At 36.2% G+C, this 22,847-nt stretch overlaps 1 protein-coding gene across 2 annotated transcripts in view; it reads left to right on the forward strand.

Annotated features, from left to right (window-relative positions):
- Window positions 1-22,847, forward strand: part of KLHDC1 (kelch domain containing 1) — a 54,721-nt gene that overhangs the window by 8,201 nt on the left and 23,673 nt on the right. For both annotated transcript variants that reach the window (XM_042989644.1, XM_042989646.1), the window contains 6 exons: window positions 6,191-6,261; window positions 6,738-6,855; window positions 7,284-7,402; window positions 15,059-15,137; window positions 17,021-17,104; window positions 22,403-22,486. In XM_042989644.1, the coding sequence (XP_042845578.1) occupies window positions 6,191-6,261; window positions 6,738-6,855; window positions 7,284-7,402; window positions 15,059-15,137; window positions 17,021-17,104; window positions 22,403-22,486 (555 nt within the window). The remainder of the gene's footprint in view (window positions 1-6,190; window positions 6,262-6,737; window positions 6,856-7,283; window positions 7,403-15,058; window positions 15,138-17,020; window positions 17,105-22,402; window positions 22,487-22,847) is intronic.

Below are 22,847 nucleotides of genomic sequence, written 5' to 3' on the forward strand. Positions count from 1 at the left end.
TCCTACTTTTTATTTGTTTTCTTTTCTTTACTGCACTGGTTGATCCAAAGTACAATGTTAAATAGAAGCCTTTTTTTTGGTCTTGTTCCTAATCTTAGAAGGATAGTTTTCGACTATTAACCATTAAGTTTGATATTTGCTTTGGTTTTTGTTTATTTGTTTGTAGATAACTTTTTTCAACTTGAGGAGGTTTTCTTCTATCTGATTTTCAGTGAATGGCTGTTGAACTTTGGAGAGTGATTTTTCTGCATCAGACTGAGACAATCATATTTTTTCTCCTTTAATCTCTTAATGGGATAATTTATACTATTATATAAATATTAACCAATGATGCATTTTCTAGGTTAAATGCAAGTTAGTAAAATAGGTTATCTGTTTTATACATTACTGGATCCTGTTTGCTAATTCTTGGGAGGGGCATTTTTACATCTGTGTTTATAAATGGATTCAGTATTGTTCTTTCTTTTATATTCTGAAGTGGTTTTTGTAAGATTGAATTAATTGTTCTTTGAATGTTTGGAAGACCACATCTGTAAAGCCATCTGGACCTTTGTAGAGGAGGTTTTAAATCTCTGATTCAATCTTTTCAAAGCTGTGGATTGTTAAGATTTTGCATTTTTTCTGATGTCAAGTTTGGTAAGGTTCCCTCACCCCACCTCCCACCTCTATCCATTTCCTTTAGGTTTAAAAATTTCATGGCATAAACTAAAGTTGTTCATAATACCCTCTGTTTAATCTCTGTAGTAGCTATAGGTATGTCCCTTTTTTCATCCTAAATTTATTTAGTATGTCCTTCCTTTCTTTCCTTTTTTGAATAATTTTGCCAGAGGTTTACCAGCCTTCTGAAACACCAGCTTTTGGTTTACTTAATCTTCTCTGTTGTATTTTTTTATTTCATTAATGTTTGCTTTTTATTGCCTCCTACTTTTTTAAATGTTTATTTATTCTGAGAGAGAGAGGCAGACAGAGAGAGAGACAGAATCCAAGCAGGCTCCACGCTGTCAACGCAGAGCTGATGCGAGGCTCTATCCCACAAACATGTGAGATCATGACCTGAGCTGAAATCAAGAGTTGGTTGCTCAGCTGATGGAACTCCCCAGGCGCCCCTTTCCTCCTACTTTCTATGGGTTTATTATGCTGTAATTTCTTGAACTTCTGAAGTTGGATGCTTAATTCATTTTTTTTGAGACTTTTAAATTCTTTAAGTGTGTTAGACTATATATTTTCTTGTAAGTACCTCTTTAGCTCTCCTCCTCCTTTTGGTAAGCAGTGTTTTGTTATTTTACAGTCTTAATATTTTATACTTTTCACTATCATTTCTTATTTGACCCATAAGTTGTTTGGGAAAATATTTTAAATTTCTGTGCTATTTTTGTAATTAGGTTTCTGTTATTAATTTCTAACTTAATTGTGTCATACAGTGTAATCTATGTCTATCTATGTCTATCTGTTGCCAGTCCTTTCAGATATGTTGAGACTTGCTTTAAAGTCTAGCATATGACCAGTTTTCATAAATAAGCCATTAGGTCTTAAAAATATATATATATTCTAATTATCAGGTAAAGTGTTTTATTTATGTCTATTTTATCAGTCTGCTGGTTGTGTTGTTCAAAGCTCCTTTATCTTTTTTGATTATTTTATTTCCTGTTCCATCAGTTACTGTAACAGGTCTTTAAAACTCATACTCTGACTATAGATTTGTTAATTTCTCCCTGTGATCCTGTCAGTTTTTACTTTAATGTATTTTAGGCTGCCTCTTTATATGTATATGAACTTAGAATTATTATATCTTTCTGGATAATTGAACATTTTATTATTTTGTAGTGATCCTCTTTATCTGTAGTAATATTACTTTCCTTAAAATGTATTTTCTCAGTACATCTATACCAATTTTCTTTTGGTTAGTATTTGCATGGCATACCTTTTTCTACCTTCTCATGGAAACTTTGTATATATCTTTATATTTTAGATGTGTGTCTTACAACCTGAAAATAGGTGGATCTTGTTTTTGTCTAGTCTAACATTTTGTATATTTTATCTGAAGAGTTTAGCCTATTTTCACTTAATGTGATTCTGATATACTATTTTCATCAAATGTGTTTATGTGTTTTATTTCCCCCTCCTCTCTCTTTTCCTCCTGCTTCTTAACTTTTTCATTTTGAGGATTGTTTAAGGAGTTTTTCGTTCTTTCCTTTTTTTTTTCTTTTTTTTGGTCTTTGCTTGTGTAGAAATTATATGATTTATTTCTAACCATGTGGGAACTACTCTCTTTCAACATTGACTACTTCACAAAGTTCAAAGTTAATAGTTTTCCTTCTTCCCCAAGAGTTCAGTTACTTGAGAAAGTTTTAAGTCCAGTCACCCTTTTCCCTAGGTAGTCCTTTCCTGTTTCCCTCTCCTTAAGCATCAAAAAAAGTTTAGCCCATTTTTGTGGGTTTAAATTTACCCATACATTTACGAGTATCTCATCATACTATTTTTTATCACATTTCAGATCTTTAATTGCATATCATTTTTCTTTTGCTTGAAATAGCTGTTAGAATTTCTTTTCTTGGGGTGCTTAGGTGGCACAGTCAGTTGAGTATCTGACTCTTGGTTTCAGCTCAGGTCATGATCTCATGGGTTGTGAGTTCGAGCCCCTTATTGGGCTTTGCACTGATGGTGTGGAGCCTGCTTGGGATTCTCTCTCCTTCTCTCTGAGCCTTCTTGTGTTCTCTCTCTCTCTCTCTCTCTTGCAAAATAAATAAACGTAAGAAAAATTTTTTAAATTTCTTTTATTTTTTTTAAGTAGGCTCCACACCTACTGTGGGGCTTGAACTCACTACTCTGGGATTAAGAGTCTGGTGCTCTGGGGGCGCCTGGGTGGCTCAGTCAGTTAAGCGCCGATTGGGCTCACGTCATGATTTCACGGTCGGTGAGTCCGAGCCCTGCGTCGGGCTCTGTGCTGATAGCTCAGAGCCTGGAGCCTGTTTCAGATTCTGTGTCTCCCTCTCTCTTACCCTCCCCCGTTCATGCTCTGTCTCTCTCTGTCTCAAAAATAAATAAACGTTAAACAAAAAAAATTTTTTTAAAAGAGTCTGGTGCTCTGGGCGCCTGAGTGGCTCTGTCAGTTAAGCGTCAGACTTTGGCTTAGGTCATGATCTCATGGTTTATTAGTTCGAGCCCTGTATCTGGCTCTACAGAGCCTGCTTGGGATTCTTTCTGTCTTCCAATCTCTCTGCCCCTCCCCTATTCTCTCTCTCTCTCTCTCTCTCTCTCTCTCTCTCAAAATAAATAAATAAACTAAAAAAAAAGTTGGATGCTCTACTGACTGAGCCAACCAGGCGCCCCTAGCATTTCTTTAAATGAGGGTCAGTTATTGGCCAGCTGTCTCAACTTATGTTTGTCTGAAAATTTCTTTATTTTACCTTGGTTCTTAAAATATATTTTCACTGGGTGTAGAATTCTAGGTTGACAGTTACTTTCATTAAACATATTGGTAATACTTAGTCTTGGTTGTTAATGGGAATTCAGTCATTAGTTGCCATTTTGTTTGAAGGTGATTTGTTTTTTATCTGGCTGTTGTTAAGAAAATATGTTTTTCTTTGATATTCTGCAGTTTTACTGTGATGTATCATGGTATGGATTTCTATTCATCCTGCTTGCAACTTGTTAGGACTTCCTAGATCTCAAGGATTGATGATGTTCAACGATTTTGTAAAATTCCCAGCATTTGTCTCTTCAAATATTGCCTCTTACTTATTCTATTACATGCTAATGAAATTCTGGTTAGACTTAGTTCTTCTCTCTCTTTTTCCATGTCTGTTTTTAAAACAATATATTCCATCTCTCTGGTTCATATTTCTGGATAAATCAGTTAACAAATTCTCTTTTGTAGGGTTATCTTCACAGAGCAATTTTAGTGAAGAGATGGGCTCAGAAGCCAGATTAATTTGGATTGATGAGAGAATGTGAGGTGAAACAGGAGGGACATTCACTGTAGTTAACATGGAAGTTTTATTGTGGAGGGAGTCAAGAAATAGGAGATGGGGTTAAGGGAGAGTTTGTTTGTTTTTAAAGATGAGGGATATCAAGGCATGTTTGGACATCAATAGGAATGATCTGGTAGAGAAGGAAAACTTAATGATGTAGAAAAGAGGGGATAATTTAGGAATGAAATCTCTGAGAAAATGAGAGGGAACTAAGTCCAAATTTTTCACTTCTGTGATTCGTTTGTGTTTTTGCACCACCCCATTTAAAGATTAGTGAAAGGGATATATTTTTAGGTTTACTTATTTTTTGAGAGAGAAAGAGTGTGAGCAAGGGAGGGGGAAAGAGAGGGGGAGAGAGAGATATTCCCAAACAGGTTCTGTACTGGCAGTGCAGGGCTCCACTCATGAACTGTGAGAACATGCCCTAAACCGGAATCAAGAATCGGACATTTAACTAATTGAGCCACCCAGGTGCCCTCAAAGAGATTTTTTTTTTCAATCAGGCTAAGGTGAGTCTGTAGTCAGTTTAACAAGTATTATTCACTTATCCATTCACTCCTCAATCAACAAACATTACATTTGCCTTTTATGTGCGAGGTACTGTGCTCCACTCTCAGAACAGAATTATAACAAGATAAACATGGCCCATGCGCTCACACTCATGAAGCTTATAGGTTAGTGGTAGTGGTGGGTGGGTGGTGATACAAAGGACTTGGAAGTGAAGTACAGTACTGCAGGAGAGCAATTAATTGGGACCTTAATCCCGTAACCTTATTCTGGGAGATTAGAGAAGCAACATTTAAACTGATTTCCAAAGAATGAGCAGTTATCCAGGCAAATTCCGGAAGAGCATTCCAAGAAGAAAGATGAGCACAGATGAAGGCCCTGTTGAAGCAAGGAATTTGCAGAGATTTAGGAACTGAAAGAAGACTAGAGCATAGTGAGTAAAAGGCAAGATAACCTTTGGAGGGATAGCATGTGCCATATAATGCAGAATCATAGAAATTTTAGATAATCCTGGGAGCAGTGGGGAAGCATTGAGGGACTTAAGGAGAATAGTGACAATCTATTTTCATACTATTTCTGTTATAAAGGTGCATACATGAGGCTACTGGACCCTGATGCCATTAAATCTTAGGATCATACAGTTACCACACTCCTTACAATTATTTGTTTACTTATCCATCTAATAGGGCTTCCACAGCCAGACATGAGTGAAAGTTTCCTTGGAATTAATACAATGGTTTTCTTCTTTGTGCATGTGAGTGTGTGTGTGTGTGAGGTAGGGGGAGGAAGGGGAGAGAGAGAAAGGTGGTGGCAGGGGTCAGATACTTGGTAGTCAAGATACTTTTTTTTTTTTTAATTTAACAAGCCAATGAGAAAACTAACCAACTCTTTTTAACATGTTAATAATTTACTCATCATACAGTCTTAGAAATTCTTAAACTGCTATCTTTTAAAACTAGTTATTTTTGAATTATTTTACAGACTAATAAATTATGGTGGATTTATGTAAGAATTTGTTTTAATCCCTAAATTTTTACACTGAAAATAAGTAAGATTTCTCTATTCTTATTTCTCTTTTCATCATAAATGTCAGAATGTACTATTCTGTTGATGTTATCTGCTTCTTTAGAGATTATTTGGATTCTGAGTTGTCATTTTGACTAAATTTATCTTGCTCCTTAGATTCTATATTTAATGAACACCTAACACTATGCCTTGCACATAGTAGGCACTCAAAAAATATGCTCAGTAAATCAAAATATCTGATAAGTGGTCTTAATTATAGGTTATAAAAATTTACTTCCTTATTTCCTTCCTTTCATCCAAAATATATTGCCCTCTTTTGATATTCCTTTTCTTCCTGACTTTGTAGTCTTCAGTATTCTGCTCTGAATGTTATTATTTTGCCATTTTCCCTTACTCCAAATCCCTTTTTAAGGTTTAATTGCCCTGAGTCTTTTTCTTGAGACTCATATACGTGCTATTTTGTATTCTAAACCTTTCTTGTTTGCCCACTTTCTCTTAGAAAATGTCTTTTTTTCTCCTTTTTTTTTTTTTTTTTACCTATCTTAGTTTAAATTAAAGAAACCCTCTCGGAGCCTGTTTATGATTTTGTGTCTTGCAGCATTTTAATCACAGATTTCCCATCTTGAGGAACCATTTAATTGTTACTGTGTAATTGATAAACATAATTTTATGTATTCTGTTTTTAGTCAATTGAAGACAATGAAGTATATTTGCCTAATGATGAAATTTGGACCTATGATATTGATAGTGGGTTGTGGTAAGTAATTTTAAATTGCAGAATGTCCAATCTTAAAATCTGATTTAAATATTTTCATAGACTACAGGGAATTTAAGACCAAACTTAGAACATACTGCAACGTTTAGCATGACCCTTTCCTTTTCTTTGAATGTTTTATTCTCTCTGGCTCTTTCTTTCCCCTACTCTCTTCCTCTCTCTGCTCGGTCTTCATTGTTTACCATTCCTCTCAAGGTTCAGGCAACCCCAGAAGACTTTGCTTTGTTGTACCAGTTAATTCCCAATTCTAGTGACACCTGAAGATTTTGCGATTTTTTTTCCCCAGTAGGTTGAAAAATCTTTACCATGTATTAGAGTTTTTACCGTATTGGCTACCATTGCATTTCAATTACAGTTGTCAATGGCAATTTTCACTGAAAGAGTACTCATGGAGTTCAAAGGGAATTTTAATTTGCCTTTCTAGAAAGTCATGGAATTCCATGTTATTCTTGCTGCAGGACCATGCACCTCATGGAAGGAGAACTCCCTACCTCCATGTCAGGAAGTTGTGGTGTTTGCATTAATGGAAAGCTGTACGTTTTTGGAGGATATGATGACAAAGGATACAGCAATCGAGTAATATTTTCTTTCAATTCAGGAGTGCAGCAAAATGTAATATTCAGTGTATCACTTAATCTCGTGTACAAATATTTAAAGGAGAAGATATATGTAGAAAATCTTAAGCTTACAAGGTTTTAAAAATAGAGTGAAAATGCAGCCATTGTGTTCGTCTCTTCCATGTCTTTCTGCTTCAGAGTTCGCTCCCTGCTTAGTTGGTGTCTATAGGGCAGAGCATGATGAGAAAAGATCCATTTCAGTATGTTTTATATGTCATTTTTGCTTCTAAAACACAGCTTTCTTTTTCATTAACTTTACAATGAAAAATTTTACCTTGCAAAAAGAAAAAAAAAGTTATATTATTAAGTTTTGGATCACATATCCCTCAGACACAGACTTGATTTTTAAATGCCCTGTCTGCTAATGGTGTTCTTCTCTTTTAAAAGCTTTATTTTGTTAATTTGCGAACAAGAGATGGAACCTACGTTTGGGAAAAAATCACCAATTTTGAAGGACAACCACCCACACCACGTGATAAACTTTCTTGCTGGGTATATAAAGACAGGTAATACGGCAGAATCATCTCATTAAGTACACTTTAGCAAGGGTGGTGGCTGAAATAGAGAAAACTTGAAAGTCTGAATTTTTTCAAGATGTAATTACAAACTTGTTTTGACTCTGTTGGTAATGGCAGTTCTGCATCCTGGGTAAGAGCCATGTCATAAAAATAAGCATTGTGGATGCAACTATTTTTTTTAATAAATTTATTATTTAATTAAAATTTCTAAATAGTTAACACATTCACATGGTTCAAAACTCAAGACCATATTAAAAAGTCTACAGTGAAAGGTCTGGCTCCCACCCCTGTCCCTATCCACTCTGTTCTCCCCCACCATGCACAAATAGCTGCTTCAATTAATATCTTTTGTATTCTTACATCAGTGGTTCTCAAACTTGTCTGCAATTGTAATCACCTGGGGATTTTTTTTTTTAATTTCAAAGCCCAGGTGATACTTTACACTAATTAAATGATCATCTCTAGGGTTATGATGTTTTGAAACTCCTCAGGTGATTCCAAGATGCAGACAGGTTTGGAAGCCACTGCCATCAGTGTTACTTTATGCAAATAGAAGCAAATACGTAGGAGTGTGTGCACGTATTCCTTTTTTCTCTCTCTTCCTTACACAAATAGCAGTGTATTCTGTACACTCTTGTGTACCCTGCTGCTTCCATTAGTTAGCAGTGTACCATGGAGATCTTTCATCTTTCTGAATCCCTAGTTAGAAAGCTGATTTTCTTCCTCCCTCCCTTTTTTCTTCCTTCCTTCCTTTTTTTCTTTCGTAGCTGCATAGCATTCCCCTTTGAGGACATACCATGGTTTATATAACCTTTCCCCTGAAAATGAAATAACACTTAGATTATTTCTGTTCCTTTGCTGTTACAAACTATGCTTTAATGAATTTAAATGAAATGTATCCATTGGATAAAATTAGATTGCCTTTATAATTCTGACAAATGTTTAGTTTGCCAAAGCTGTTTTAACAAAGTACCATAAGCTAAGGGGCTTAAACAACAGAAATGTGCTTTCTCATGTTTCTAGAAACTGGAAGTACGAGATCAAAGGGTCAGCACGATTGGTTCCTTCTCTAGGTTTTGAGAAAAAATTTATTCCATGCCTCTCCCCTAACTTATGGTGATTTGCTGGCAAACTTAAAAAAAATTTTTTTTAATGTTTTATTTATTTTTGAGTGACAGAGATGGAGTGTGAGCAGGGGAGGGGCAGAGAAAGAGGGAGACACAGAATCCATGAAGCAGATTCCAGGCTCTGAGCTGTCAGCCCAGAGCCGATGCAAGCCTTGAAACTGTGAACCACAAGATCATGACCTGAGCTGAAGTTGGAGGCTTAACCAACTGAGCCACCCAGGCGCCCCATTTCTGCTGGCAATCTTTGATGTTCTTGGGCATGTAGAGACATCACTCTGATCTCTGCTTTCATGTTCACATAGGATTCTCTCTATCTATTCTTATCTGTCTCCAGATTTTCCCTTTTTATAGACACCAGTCATGCTGGGTTAGGGCCTCCCCTAATGATCTCATTTTAACTTGATTGCCTCTGTAAAGAACCTATCTCCAAATAAGGTCATATTCTGAGATACAGGGGCAGGGGGCAGGCATTAGGACTTGAACATGAATTTTGGAAGAACACAATGAAACACATAGCAGTAGATTTTGCCAATTTTTCCTCCATATAAGTGGGGCCATTTTGCATTCTCAACAATGGAATGCTTATTTCTCCGTAGTCTTGCCAAGAGTTTGTTGGCAAACTCAGATTATTTGTCTGTTTGCCATACTGACAGATGAGAAATGTCTCAGTCTTATTTTCATTTTCACTGAAACAATTTTTGTAAGTTTGGATGTATTTTCCTATGTTTAAGGGGAATTTTGATTTCTTTTTCTCTGAACTATTTGTGTCCTTTGGTAATTATTTTCTATTTGAGTTTTGCTTTTATAAACTCAGTTTCTAGGAGTTATTTATGTATTAAGGAAATTAGTGTTTGACTATGATATGATATGGTATGAATATATTTTTTCCAATTTGTCATTTGTCTTTTGAGTTTGCTTATTACTATGTGTTCTACATGCATTAAGCAGATTTTTAAAACTTATTTAGATAAATTTATCAATAATTTCTTTTTTTACCAGTAATTTCTTTTATGGCTTGTTGATCTTGAATCTTGATTGCAAAGTTATACATTAATTCACCAATGTATTTTTCTCTAGTACTTTTGTCATTTTATTTTTTACATTTGAATTGTTGATTCATTTGGGGCTTATTCTGAGAATGGTATGAGATATGGATCCAGGTTTATCTTTTTCTGAATGGCTACCTGTCTGTAACTCAGTTATTTCAGATGCTACCTTTATCATGTATTTACCTAATTTTCATTGGTATTTGGATCTGAGTTTTCTATTCTGTTCCATTGATCTGTTAATGTATAAATACTTCACTAGTTTAGATATTGAAGCTCTACAGAGCATTCTTATAGGACTATTATAAATCATAAGTGTATACCTTAAGTAGTTATCACAAAATGACATACTTATGTAACCACCACTCAAGTAAAGAAAGAACATCATCAACACTGTAGAATCCTTCATTATGTCCACTCCTAATGAGTATGCTCAGCCCCCTTCCTAAAGGAAACCATTATCCTGACTTCTGGTATCCTAAATTAGTTATTGTTTTTTATATTTTATATATTTTTGTTTTTTTATGTTGTATATGGCATCCTATAGAATTTATACTTTAACCAAAATTATATTTTTGAGATTCATTCATGATGTTGTATGTACCTATGGTTTGTTTTCTTTCCTGTGTGTTATTATATTAAATGAAATACTGCAATGTATTTATTCATTCTGTTGTCGATAGACATTTGGGTCATTTCTATTTTTTGACTCTTCGGAATAATATAGCTATGAGCATTCTTCTATGTATTTTGGTACATAAGCGTTAACATTTCTGTTGGGCATGTATCTCTTTATTCTCTCAATGGTATAATCTGATTTCAATATAGTCTAATTTATCATTTTTTCCCTCATGGTTAGTGCTTTTGTGTCCTAGACTTAATTGATCCTAACCTTACAAAGTATGTTTTTGGTCCTTTGAAGTTTTTCTTGTTCACATATACAAGGAACTGGTAACGGTGGTTGCCCCAGGCAGGGAAATTGAGTGACTGAGAGTAGGAGAGGGACTTACTTTTACTACACCTTTTTAAAAAGTCATGATAAAATACATGTAACATAAAATTTGCCATTTTAACCATACGTAAGCGTCCAGTGCAGTGGACAATTACATTCACAGGACTGTACAACCATCACCAGTACATAAAACCTTGGATTGCCAGTAATGTGTTCTGCAAGACAAGCACACGTTTCTAATAATTTAAAAAAAAATTTTTTTTAATGTTCATTGATTTTTGAGAGAGAGAGAGAAAGAGAGAGAGAGAGAGAGAGAGAGCGAGCACGTTGGGGAGGGGCAGAGAGAGAGGGAGACACAGAATCTGAAGCAGGCTCCAGGCTCTGAGCTGCCAGCACAGAGCCCAATGCAGGGCTCGAATTCACGAACTGCGAAATCATGACCTGAGCCAAAGTTGGACGCTTGACTGACTGAGCCACCCAGGTGCCCCTCTAATAAATTTTAACTTGATAAACAAGCAGTGTCTTGCAATACGAGTAGTACATGATGCCGATTGTCCCATGATCACAACTAAGCCAATGGTTCTTGAAATTTGCTTTGATATACAAGTGCTTTGGATTACAAGCATGTTTTGGGAATGAGTTATGCTGTCAAACCAAGGTTTTACTGTATTTAGTTAAAAAATTTATCATCACTCCAAACAGAGACTCTGTAGACATTAAGCAATACCTCCCTGTCCCTCTTCGCCCCAACTTCTGGTAACCTCTAATCTACTTTCTACCTGCATGAATTTGCCTATTACAGATATTTCATGGAAGTAGAATCATTCAATGTTTGTTTTTTAGTGTCTGGCTTATTTCACTTAAAATATTTTCAAAGTTCACTATGTTGTGTGTATCGGGGCTTCTTCCTTTTTAAGGCTGAATAACATTCCATTGTATGCCCTGTTACATATTTGTTTATCTGTTCATCTGTTGATGAACATTTGTTTCCACCTTTTGGTTATTGTGAATAATGCTGCTGTGAACATTGGCTTACAAGTATTGTTTGAGTCCCTGTTTTTAATTCTAACTGTAGAATTTTCAGGTCATATGGTAATTCTATGTTTAATTTTTTGAGGAAGCACCAAACTGTTTTTTACAGTGACTATGCCATTTTATATTCCCACTGGCATTGTACATGGGTTCTAACTTCTCCATATCCTTGCCAACACTTGCCATTTCTTCCTTTATTTCTTTTTTCTTTTTTTTCTTCTTTTTAAAAAACAGTAGGCAGGGGTACCTGGGTGTCTCAGTTGGTTAAGCATCTGTCTTCAGCTTAGGTCATGATATCACGGTTTGTGGGTTTCAGCCCCGCATCGGGCTCTGTGCTGACAGCTCAGAGCCTGGAGCCTGCTTTAGATTCTGTGTCTCCTTCTCTCGCTGCCCCTTCCCTGCTCATGTTCTGTCTGTCTCTCTCTCAAAAAATAAAATAAAAATTAAAAATAATAGGCATCGTAGTGGGTGTGAAGTAGTGTTCATTGTGGTTTTAATTTGTATTTCCCCAGAGACTAATGATGTTGACCATTTTTCATATGCCCGTTGGCCATTTGTAGATCTTCTTTGGAGAAATGTCTATTCAAGCCCTTTGCTCATTTTTAAAAATTGGGTTGTCTTTTTGTTGTTGAGTTATAGGAGTTCATTACTTATTCTGGATATTAATCTCTTACTGGATATATGTAGTTTTCTTTTGTTGTAATGTTTTTGGCTGGCTTGCCTCATAGAATGAGTTAGGAAATGTTCTTTCCTCTTCATTTCTTTTTAAAAAGACTTTGAGAAGGTTGGTATTAATTATTCTATAAATGTTTGGTATCATTTATCACTGAAGCCATCTGGTCCTGGGCTTTTCTTTGTTGGTGGGTTTTTTGATTACTGATTCAATCTCCTTATTATAGTTTTATTCAGTTTTTCTATTTCTTACAAGCCATTTCTGATAGTGTCTTTCCAGAAATTTTTCTATTTCATCTAAATTATCCAGTATGTTGGCATAGTTTTTTGTAGTATTCTCTTAAAATCCTTTTAATTTCTGTAATGTTGATAATAATATCCCCTCTGTCATTTCCAATTTTAGTGCTTGGAGTTTTCTCTTTTTTTCCTTGTCAACCTAGCTAAAGCTTTGTCAATTGTGTTGATCTTTTCAGAGAACCAACTTTTAGTTTGTTGGTTTTTTTTCTATTTACTATTTTGCTTATACCCTTTAATTAAACTAAACCCTTCTTTCTGTTATCTTTGGGTTTAGTTTGCTCTTCTCTTTTTTGTTCCTTAATGTGTACAGTTCTGTTATTGATTTGAGATCTTTTAAATAAATTGTAGGCATTTACAGCTATAAAATTCCCTCTGAGTGCCATCTTCATTGTACATCATAAGTTTTATTTTATTGCATTTTCTTTTTTGTTTGTTTTATTGTGTTTTCATTCATTTCAAGGTAATTTTTAATTTCCTTTGTGACTTTTTTCTCTACCCATTAGGTTGACAGGTTATTTGTTTGTTTGTTTGTTTTTTCCTTTCGGCACTTTAAAGATTTTATGACATTGCTTTTGGCCTCCATTTTTCTGGTGAGAAATTCACTCTCATTCGTGTTTTTGTTCCCCGGTATATGTCTTTTTACTCTGGCTTTTCTTTATTTGTTCTTTATTTTTGCTCTTCATTGATTTGATTAAAATGTTCCTACCTGGGGGAGCATGGATAGCTCAGCTGGCTAAGCTTCCAACTCTTGATTTCGGCTCAGGTCATGATCTCCTAGCCCCATGTTGTTGTTGGTACTGAGTGTGGGGCCTGCTTGGAATTCTTTCTCTCTCCCTCTCTCTGCCCCTCCCCCACTCATACTTGTGCACATGCTCTCTCTCTCAATAAATAAATAAACTTTTTTTTTTTTTTTTAACAAATGTTCCTGCTTGTAGTTTCCTTTGTATTTATCCAGATTGGAGTGTGCTGAGCTTGGGTTGGTGGGTTTATATCTTTCATCAGTTTTAGAAACCTCTTAGTAATTTTCACATATTTCTTCTACACATTTATTTGTCTCTCCATCTTCAAGGGCTCCTGTTTAGTGCACATTAGGCCATTTGATATTGTTCCACAGAGCTTGGGCTCTCTGGGTTCCCCCCCCCTCTTTTCTTCTCTTTGTTTTAATTTGAATACTTTTTATTAACCTCTTGACCTATCTTCAAGTTCACTGGTATTTTCCATTGCTATGTCCAGTCTCCTGTGAAGCCTATTTATTCAAGTCTTTACTTCTTACATTTTCCCCCATTTTCAGCATTTCCACTTAGTGGTTATTTTTCATCATTCTGTGTCTCTGCTGGAATTGTTCTGTTCTTCCTGCATTTTGTCCACATTTTACAAACTAGGTCTGTTATCTTTATCACAGTTTATCATAGTTACTGTAAATGCCATGCTGACCACCTTGTGGTCAGCTTATATTGGCTCTTTGCTCTCTTGATCATAGGTTATTTATTTATTTATTTATTTATTTTACCTTTTCATGTATCTTGTATTTTTTTTTTTTTTACCACGTGCTAGACATTCTGTGTGAAAGAATGGTAAAGATTGGAAAAAATGATATTTATCTTCAGAAAATGACATGTCCTTTATGTTTTTCTCAAGCTGCTAGAGTGGGAGTTCAGTCAGTCTCATTTGTAGTTGATTTGTGTTTGAGGCTGTTATAACTTTAGTTTGATTCCATTGTACAACTGGCTTCAGATGTTTTGAGGCAAGATCAGGACTTTCCTTTGCTAGGACCCCATGTTTGAGCATCGCAGATTTTCCAAAGATGTTCTGCCATGCTTCACAGAGTTCCGAGCCTCAGAACCGTGGAAGGTCTCTCCCTGTTTTGTAGCCTCATTGGTAGGTCTTTGGATTACTAGGGAGTTCTCTTTGCTCTCTAGTCCCCCCTTTCGCTTTCCATACCTTAGGAGATCATTTTCAGCCTTGTATGTCCTCCTCTGGGCTTTTGAGAGCAGGCATCCTGTGTGCTGTAATGGCTTGGTATGCTTCTGAGGTATTTCCGTCAGCTCTTCTGTCCTGATCTCAAATGTTAGTAGACTCAATTTAGTAGATTATTGCCTATTGGTGACCAACCATGAGCTCTCTGAAGACCATGTGAAAGACTTGGCGAGTGGATTCAATCTCCCACTGTGCTGATTTTCTTAAGATTCTAATTTGCCATGCCAGCCTATATGCAGCTATTAAAATTTTGGGTGGTGTCTTTTACAAAGCCTATCTGTCCCGGATTCTTCCTCCTCTTGCTATTGTACCAGGAATGAAAGCAGCTGTGCGCGTGTCTCTTCTCTCCTATTGAGAACTCATCACTTTCTGGCATTAGTTCATTTAGGATTCTTCCCTTCTCTCCTTGATTTTTTTTAAACTGTGGTTTTGTAGTTTATTTGGCTTGTTTAGATTACTAGGGGGAGAGAGAGATGAGCTCCTTTGCAAACAGACTGGAAATAGAACATCTGAAATGTGTTCTCTTGTACTTGTTTTTCAGATTAATATATTTTGGTGGCTATGGGTGTAGGAGACACAGTGAACTCCAGGACTGTTTTGATGTTCATGATGCATCTTGGGTAAGACAGTAACCACTGTTTACATTTTCCTCAAATTTAGTATCCCCTTAAAGTCTCTAGACACAATGAGCCCAATCTTTCTGTTTAAATTGCCATAATTGACACTGTGAAAAAAAAAATGTGTTTTCTTTCTTTTGGATTTAGATTCAGTTAGAGGAAGTTCTCTCACCTAGTGGTATTAGCCTTCATGGCTACTGGCAGAGTAATTTCTTACATTCATCACTCACACCTGCTTCTGTTAGACAAGTGGTGACTTTAGCACAACTTGGAAAAACTTTGTTCATAGATAACCAGAATGGCTGTTGCTGATACACACCTCCTTTTAGGTATGTCCACCAGAACTATTCATAGCTCAGACTGGCCTCTGTAATGCAGTAAATTGATAGTGACATTACCTTTCCTATGTCTTACTGGTTAGAGAATAATCTATTACTAATGAAATAAGACATGACATAAAAATGAAACCTTTTAAAAGGTAACTTAAAATTTTTTTAATGTTTATTTATTTTTGAGAGAGAGACAGAGACAGAGAGAGACAGAGGGGTAGGGGCAGAGAGAGAGAGGGAAACAGATTCTGAAGCAGGTCCAGGCTCCGAGCTGTCAGCACAGAGCCCAATGCGGGGCTCGCACCCTTGAACCGAGAGATCATGACCTGAGCTGAAATGGGACTCTCAACCAACTGAGCCACTCAGGCGCCCCTAAAAGATAACTGTAAAAACCATTGATCCCAGGGGTGCCTGGCTGGCTCAGTCGGTGAAGCATGTGACTCTTAATCTTGGGTTTGAAAGTTCAAACCCCACGTTGGGTATACAGATTACTTAAAAATAAAATCTTAAACTAAACCAAACCAAACAAACACAACATTGATCCCAGCACCAAGATACATAGTAACTCTTTGGTTTTACCTTCTACTAGCATATAGTATTTTTGTACATTATAATATAAATATATATGTACACTTCATGTATATGTTTTTGTATATGGGTATTTAAAAAGTTCTCTGTGTATTTCCATGGTTTTTGAGTTTTCAAATAAAATATGTGTAAAGCTTTGCTACTTATAGTATTACTGATAATTTTCAGAACTATACATCCCCATTACTTCTATCTAATTTTTTTACTCATTTTTTTTCTCTTCTAGTACAGGTTAGGCTAAGGATCATGTCCTGAAGTTTCTGGTGTACCAGTAGATTTTTTTCTCTTAGATTTTAAATTAAGTAAATCATTTAGTTTGTTTAATTTGTTTGACAAGTCCTGCCAAAAATGAATGATGTATTTCTGGCATAGAACATAAAACCAACAGAGTGGTAAGCTAGAGTAGTAACAGAGGATTTCAACAATCCAGAGATGCTAAGTATAGTATAACTGCTAAATGGGTACCTCGCTGACAGTTTTGTTTCCTAGAAGACAAAGAAGAGAGTGAGCACAAGTTTTACCTATACAAACAAACTGCTTGGTTAAATAGAAGTGGTTGGAACTCTTTGGAAACAAGAACCATGGTCCCCTAAAGTTCCTAATTGCAAAGATTAGGAATTCAGAGCATGTACTCTAGGAAAACAGATTGCAAAATATAAATGTCATTCTGTCCTCTGCAAGTTTAAAAGAGACAATCCTTGAGAGGATTGGCAGGTTATCAATGAGTAAAGTTATGATTCACTGGAAGCAATGCTATGAGAGGACAAGTTGCCAGGTGGTGGCTGTTACTGGCCTGGAGGCGACACTTTGTGAGCCACTGCTGTACGCGTTAGCTTTATGACTATGCTAACACTTAACTCTATTTTTGTAATGGTGCCTATTATTTCACTGGTAAATATGCAATTAAATTTGTAACATTAATCTAAAAATTATAAAAGCTTTTAAATATTTAAAAAACTTCTGTTTTAGGAAGAACAGATATTCTGGGGGTGGCATAATGATGTTCATATATTTGATACAAAGACACGGAGTTGGTTTCAACCAGAAATTAAAGTAAGTATTGTAAAAAGTTACCTTTCTTTATATTGATATATCCATTGATAGTTTAAAAGGATACAGTTTTGCTAAGTCATTTGGATTTTAGCAATTGAGTTTATATTTATATATTAAGGGGTCCCTGAGTACTGTCACTAGTCGTTTTTTTTTAATCACCTATTTTTCTCCAGGTTAGCTAAGGTTTTCTAGAAAAATCTTCTAAAGAGGGTTCCATCATCATTCTTTAGCCACAAGTGTGATGTCCTCATTTAATAATGGCACTTTTAAAATGTCCTTTTATAATGAAGTCCACAATTTTAAAAAGCCCATATTTCATAAACTCTTGAAATCTACATGTGGTTATAGCATGACAAAAAATACATTATTAATACTCTTTCAAGTGCTGGTGAACAAACACAAATTCAAGTTAGTTTAAGATATAACGAATTTTCACATGGGGAGAAGTCTGTTTTGGAGTGGCTCACACAGTGGAAGAGCCGCAAGGGCTTGAGCCTCAGGAACTTGCCCAAGTTACTCAACAGCAACAATGTTTTCCATCTCTGTTAGTTTCTCTCTGCTTCTCTTTATATGCTAGCTCTATTCTGTCTACTGCAGACCAGCCAGCTCTTTTAGGAGGGAATATGGTCCTGGCTATCCAAACAGTCTTTTCTACTGGTGCTGTATTCTTTCAATGTCTACAAATAAGTCTTAGAAAAGGACTCTGGTTGTATTTGGGCATGTTCTCACTCTCTACATTGGTCCCTGTTGCCAAGGGGATAATTGGTTTAGGCCCAAGTCTCAGGCCTACCCTAAGGGAACAGGATTTTGTGGCTGATGAACTCACCAGAACTGTGCAGAATGGAATGCTGAACAGGCAAAACCAAAATTGTCCACTAATATGCATATATGACGTACATACATTTGAATTTTAAGATTTATGTCTTTTGTTAATGAAATAAAAGCATTTTATCTCTGTTCACATAATTATATTGGAACAAGCAAGTGCAGAGAAAATTGTTGAGAATGGATCTACTGAAACTCATCCTAGATCTTTTTCAGGCATCTGTACCCTCTATTTAGAGAAAAATCAGGGATCTATAGCTATTGAAGGCGAATTTCTAGAACATGCTCCTGTAGGGGCACCTGGCTGGCCCAGTTGATGGAGCATGCAACTCTTGGTCTCAGGATCATGAGATCAAGTTCCATGCTGGGCTGGAGCCTACTTAAAAAAAAACAAAAAAAAGGATGTGCTCCTGGGGATGAGGGAGCTGAGGTACTTATATTTGAACTTCAAGTCTTTCTCTGGCTCCTTCTTTCCCTTCTTACCTCAGTTCATAGCCCTCCCTTCCTGCTGTAGTAGCCTTACATGCACATGTCCCTAATTTAGTTCATATTTACCAATATTTTCACTGTAATTTCTCTGATGATTTCTTCAAATAAGTTTTTATATTATTTATACTTTATCTGAAAGTTTTTCTGACATGGTTGTAGCTGGAACCCACTCTCTTCATTTTTTAGGGACACTCTTAAATTACTTTATTATTTCCAAATATCAACATCAAAAGACAAGGCAGCATGGTAGAGTGTACCAATTATTGGTGTAAAAGTTGAAAAAAATTGGAATTGCATTCTAATTCTGTCATAAAAGAGCTATGTCCTTCAGATAAGCCATGTAGTGTGTGATCTGTAAAATAGAAGGGTTGAAAGTGTTTTTCCTACATGGCATTTTTATCCCTTAAGAACAGTATGTTAGTAATTGGGATCTTTGAGTTATTTTCAGTATTTCAAGCAACTTAATAAGCATTGTACATTATTTATGCAGTTACAGATTAATGCAGATGCCATTTCTTTGTTTTTGTTTAGAATTATGTGAACTCACTCAGAAGCTTTAGGTGGTTATGAGATGTATTTGATAAAAATTCAATATTTGTTGCATAATAGATATGTTTATAGTAGAATAATTTTTCCAAAATTTCAGATCAGGGGTGGGGTAATAATAAAAACTATATTTTGCTGGAATGACTGGGGACCACATTTCAGAAGGTTCTGTCTCATTTATTTAAGTGTAAATTGGTAATATCTGAATAATTTCTTACTGTATTGGTTTCAGGACAGTGATTCAAGTAAGCCTGAAAAGTCGAGGAAATTCTGATATTGAATGTAGAGTTTAAACTTCCTGTGCCCCCGCCTGGGTGGCTCAGTCGGTTAAGCGTCCGACTTCGGCTCAGGTCACTATCTCACAGTCTGTGAGTTCGAGCCCCGCGTCGGGCTCTGGGCTGATGGCTCAGAGCCTGGAGCCTGCTTCCGATTCTGTGTCTCCCTCTCTCTCTGCCCCTCCCCCATTCATGCTCTGTCTCTCTCTGTCTCAAAAATAAATTTAAAAAAGTTAAAAAAAAATAAAAAATAAATAAACTTCCTGTGCCCACATTCAGTAGCCAATGTGCTAAAAATGTTGAAAAGGTTCTTTTAGAACTTGGAATGAAATGCATAAACAAAGACTCCTACCATGAACACGTGGAAATTATGCAGAAAAATTTCCCTTAGAATCTCATTAATTCATCTATCCATTATACTGTCTTTACCCACGAATACAAAACTTCTCCAGAGAAAAGATCTGCTGTATTTGTTCAAAGTAAAGTATAGAAAAGTGTTATTAGTTAATGGGAAGAGTTTTAGCAAGCTACAAAGGACTGTTTGGCTTAAAGCAAGAGTGAAAGTTTTACTGTGGAGTTTGAGATATCAAGAGTTTTAGGGGGGCAGATTTAATTTTTCAGGGTCTCTGAGATTATCACACTGTGCACTGCTTGCTCACAATATTACCTCGGGGGGGGGGGGGCGGGGAAAGGGAAGTGAGGAAAGAATAGTTTAAATTTGATTTTTAAATATTTATATTTCAAGGTGAAATTTACATGAAATTTTATTTTGCCAAATAGTGTCAGGCATTTAAGAAAAACACTTTATTCATTTATTTTATTTTATTTTTTATTTTTTAAAATTTACATCCAAATTAGTTAGCATGTAGTACAACGATTTCAGGAGTAGATTCCTTAGTGCCCCTTACCCATTTAGCCCATCCCCCCTCCCAAAACCCCTCCAGCAACCCTCAGTTTGTTCTCCATATTTATGAGTCTCTTCTGTTTTGTCCCCCTCCATGTTTTTATATTATTTTTGTTTCCCTTCCCTTATGTTCATCTGTTTTGTATCTTAAAGTCCTCAGATGAGTGAAGTCATATGATTTTTGTCTTTCTCTGACTGAGTAATTTCACTTAGCATAATACCCTCTAGCTCCATCCACGTAGTTGCAAATGGCAAGATTTCATTCTTTTTGATTGCCAAGTAATACTCCATTTTATATATATATATATATATATATATATATATATATATATATATATATACATACACACACACATACACACACACATACATACATACCACATCTTTATCCATTCATCCATCGATGGACATTTGGGCTCTTTCCATACTTTGGACTTTTGTGAATTATTGAATTATAGTGCTGCTATAAACAGGGGGTGCATGTGTCCCTTCAAAACAGCACATCTGTATCCCTTGGATAAATGCCTAGTAGTGCAATCGCTGGGTCATAGGGTAGTTCTATTTTTAGTTTTTTGAGAAACTTCCATACTGTTTTCCAGAGTGGCTGCACCAGCTTGCACTGCCACCAACAATGCAAAAGAGATCCTCTTTCTCCGCGTGCTCGCCAACATCTGTTGTTGCCTGAGTTGTTCATTTTAGCCATTCTGACAGGTGTAAGGTGGTATCTCATTGTGGTTTTAATTTGTATTTCCCTGATGATGAGTGATGTTGAGCATTTTTTCATGTGTCGGTTGGCCATCTGGATGTCTTCTTTGGAGAAGTGTCTATTCATGTCTTTTGCCCATTTCTTCACTGGATTATTTGTCTTTTGGGTGTTGAGTGTGGTAAGTTCTTTACAGATTTTGATACTAACCCTTTAGCTGATATGTCATTTGCAAATATCTTATCCCATTCCATCAGTTGCCTTTTAGTTTTGCTGATTGTTTCCTTCTCTGTGCAGAAGCTTTTTATTTTGATGAGGTCCCAGTAGTTCATTTTTGCTTTTGTTTCTCTTGCCTCTGGAGACATATTGAGTAAGAAGTTGCTGAGGCCAAGGTCAAAGTGGTTTTTGCCTGCTTTCTCCTCGAGGATTTTGATGGCTTCCTGTCTTGCATTTAGGTCTTTCATCCATTTTGAGTTTATTTTGTGTATGGTGTAAGAAAGTGGTCCAGGTTCATTCTGCTGCATGTCGCTGCCCAGTTTTCCCAGCACCACTTGCTGAAGAGACTATCTTTGTTCCACTGGATATTCTTTCCTGCTTTGTCAATGATTAGTTGGCCATACATTTGTAGGTCCATTTCTGGGTTCTCTATTCTGTTCCATCATTTTATTCATTTTTTAATGTTTGAGAGAGAGAGAGAGAGAGAGAGAGAGAGAGAGCAGGGGAGGGACAGAGAGAGAGGGGAGACACAGAATCTGAAGCAGGCTCCAGGCTCTGAGCTGGCAGCACAGAGCTCAATATGGGGCTCTAACTCACAAACCATGAGATCATAACCTGAGCCAGAGTCAAATCTCAACTGAGGGAGCCACCCAGGTACCCCTAAGAAAAACACTTTAAAAAGTAAAGGGAAACAAAAATAATATAAAAACAGGGAGGGGGACAAAACAGAAGAGACTCATAAATATGGAGAACAAACTGAGGGTTACTGGAGGGGTTGTGGGAGGGGGGATGGGCTAAATGGGTAAGGGGCATTAAGGAATCTACTCCTGAAATCATTGTTTCACTATATGCTAACTAATTTGGATGTATATTTTAAAAAATAAAAAATAAAAGTAAAAGAGAAAGTAAAGATCAGGGTGAGTAAATTTCATTCTTGAAGAGCAGTATTTATCTATAATGATTACTATTTACAATTAACTTTTTTTTAACGTTTATTTATTTTGAGAGAGAGAGAGAGAGCAATTAGTAGGGAAGGGTCAGAGAGAGAGAGAGAGAGAGAGAGAGAATACCAAGCAGACTTCAGGCTGTCAACACAGAGCCATACATGGGGTTCGTCATCACCAACCGTGAAATCATGACTTGAGCTGAAACCAAAAGTCAGGTGCTTAACCAACTAAGTCACCCAGGCGTCCCTACAATGAACTTTTGCATCAGGGTGTTTATCGAATTATAGGGGTAATGGTGACTAGGTAGTCAGGTATTTCTCATACTGAGCATGAGTGTGACTTCCTTAGAGATGTTTCAAGTTTTGCACTCTGTTTCCTCCTCTCTGCCTGCAGGGTGGAGTCCCACCGCAGCCGCGAGCCGCGCACACGTGTGCAGTTCTTGGAAATAAGGGCTATATCTTTGGCGGACGTGTTTTGGTTAGTGTTTTTCATGAAAATGATATTTTTATGTGTGCTTCTGCTCACAAAAATTATTTTCTGATTTGGGGGAACAACTGAACATTCAAAGTATCTAGGTAAATAAAATACCATTCAATAATAAATTTTATTTATCTTCCATCCCCTAAACAGACTATACATGAGTAATCACACATGATTTATAAATCATATTTTAATGAGGAGAATCCTTCACTTCTGTGCATAACCAGAAAAGCTTAATGTCTTAACATTTAAATCCTATTAGTTTAAGGCCTTTTCTTCCTTTCTCCCTTGACACATTAATTGGGTAGCTCTATAGTAATTTGATTAATGCTTAGCATTGTTTCTTCATATGTAAACT

The sequence above is a fragment of the Panthera tigris genome, chromosome B3 (assembly GCF_018350195.1).
Source record: "Panthera tigris isolate Pti1 chromosome B3, P.tigris_Pti1_mat1.1, whole genome shotgun sequence".
Lineage (NCBI taxonomy): Eukaryota > Metazoa > Chordata > Mammalia > Carnivora > Felidae > Panthera > Panthera tigris.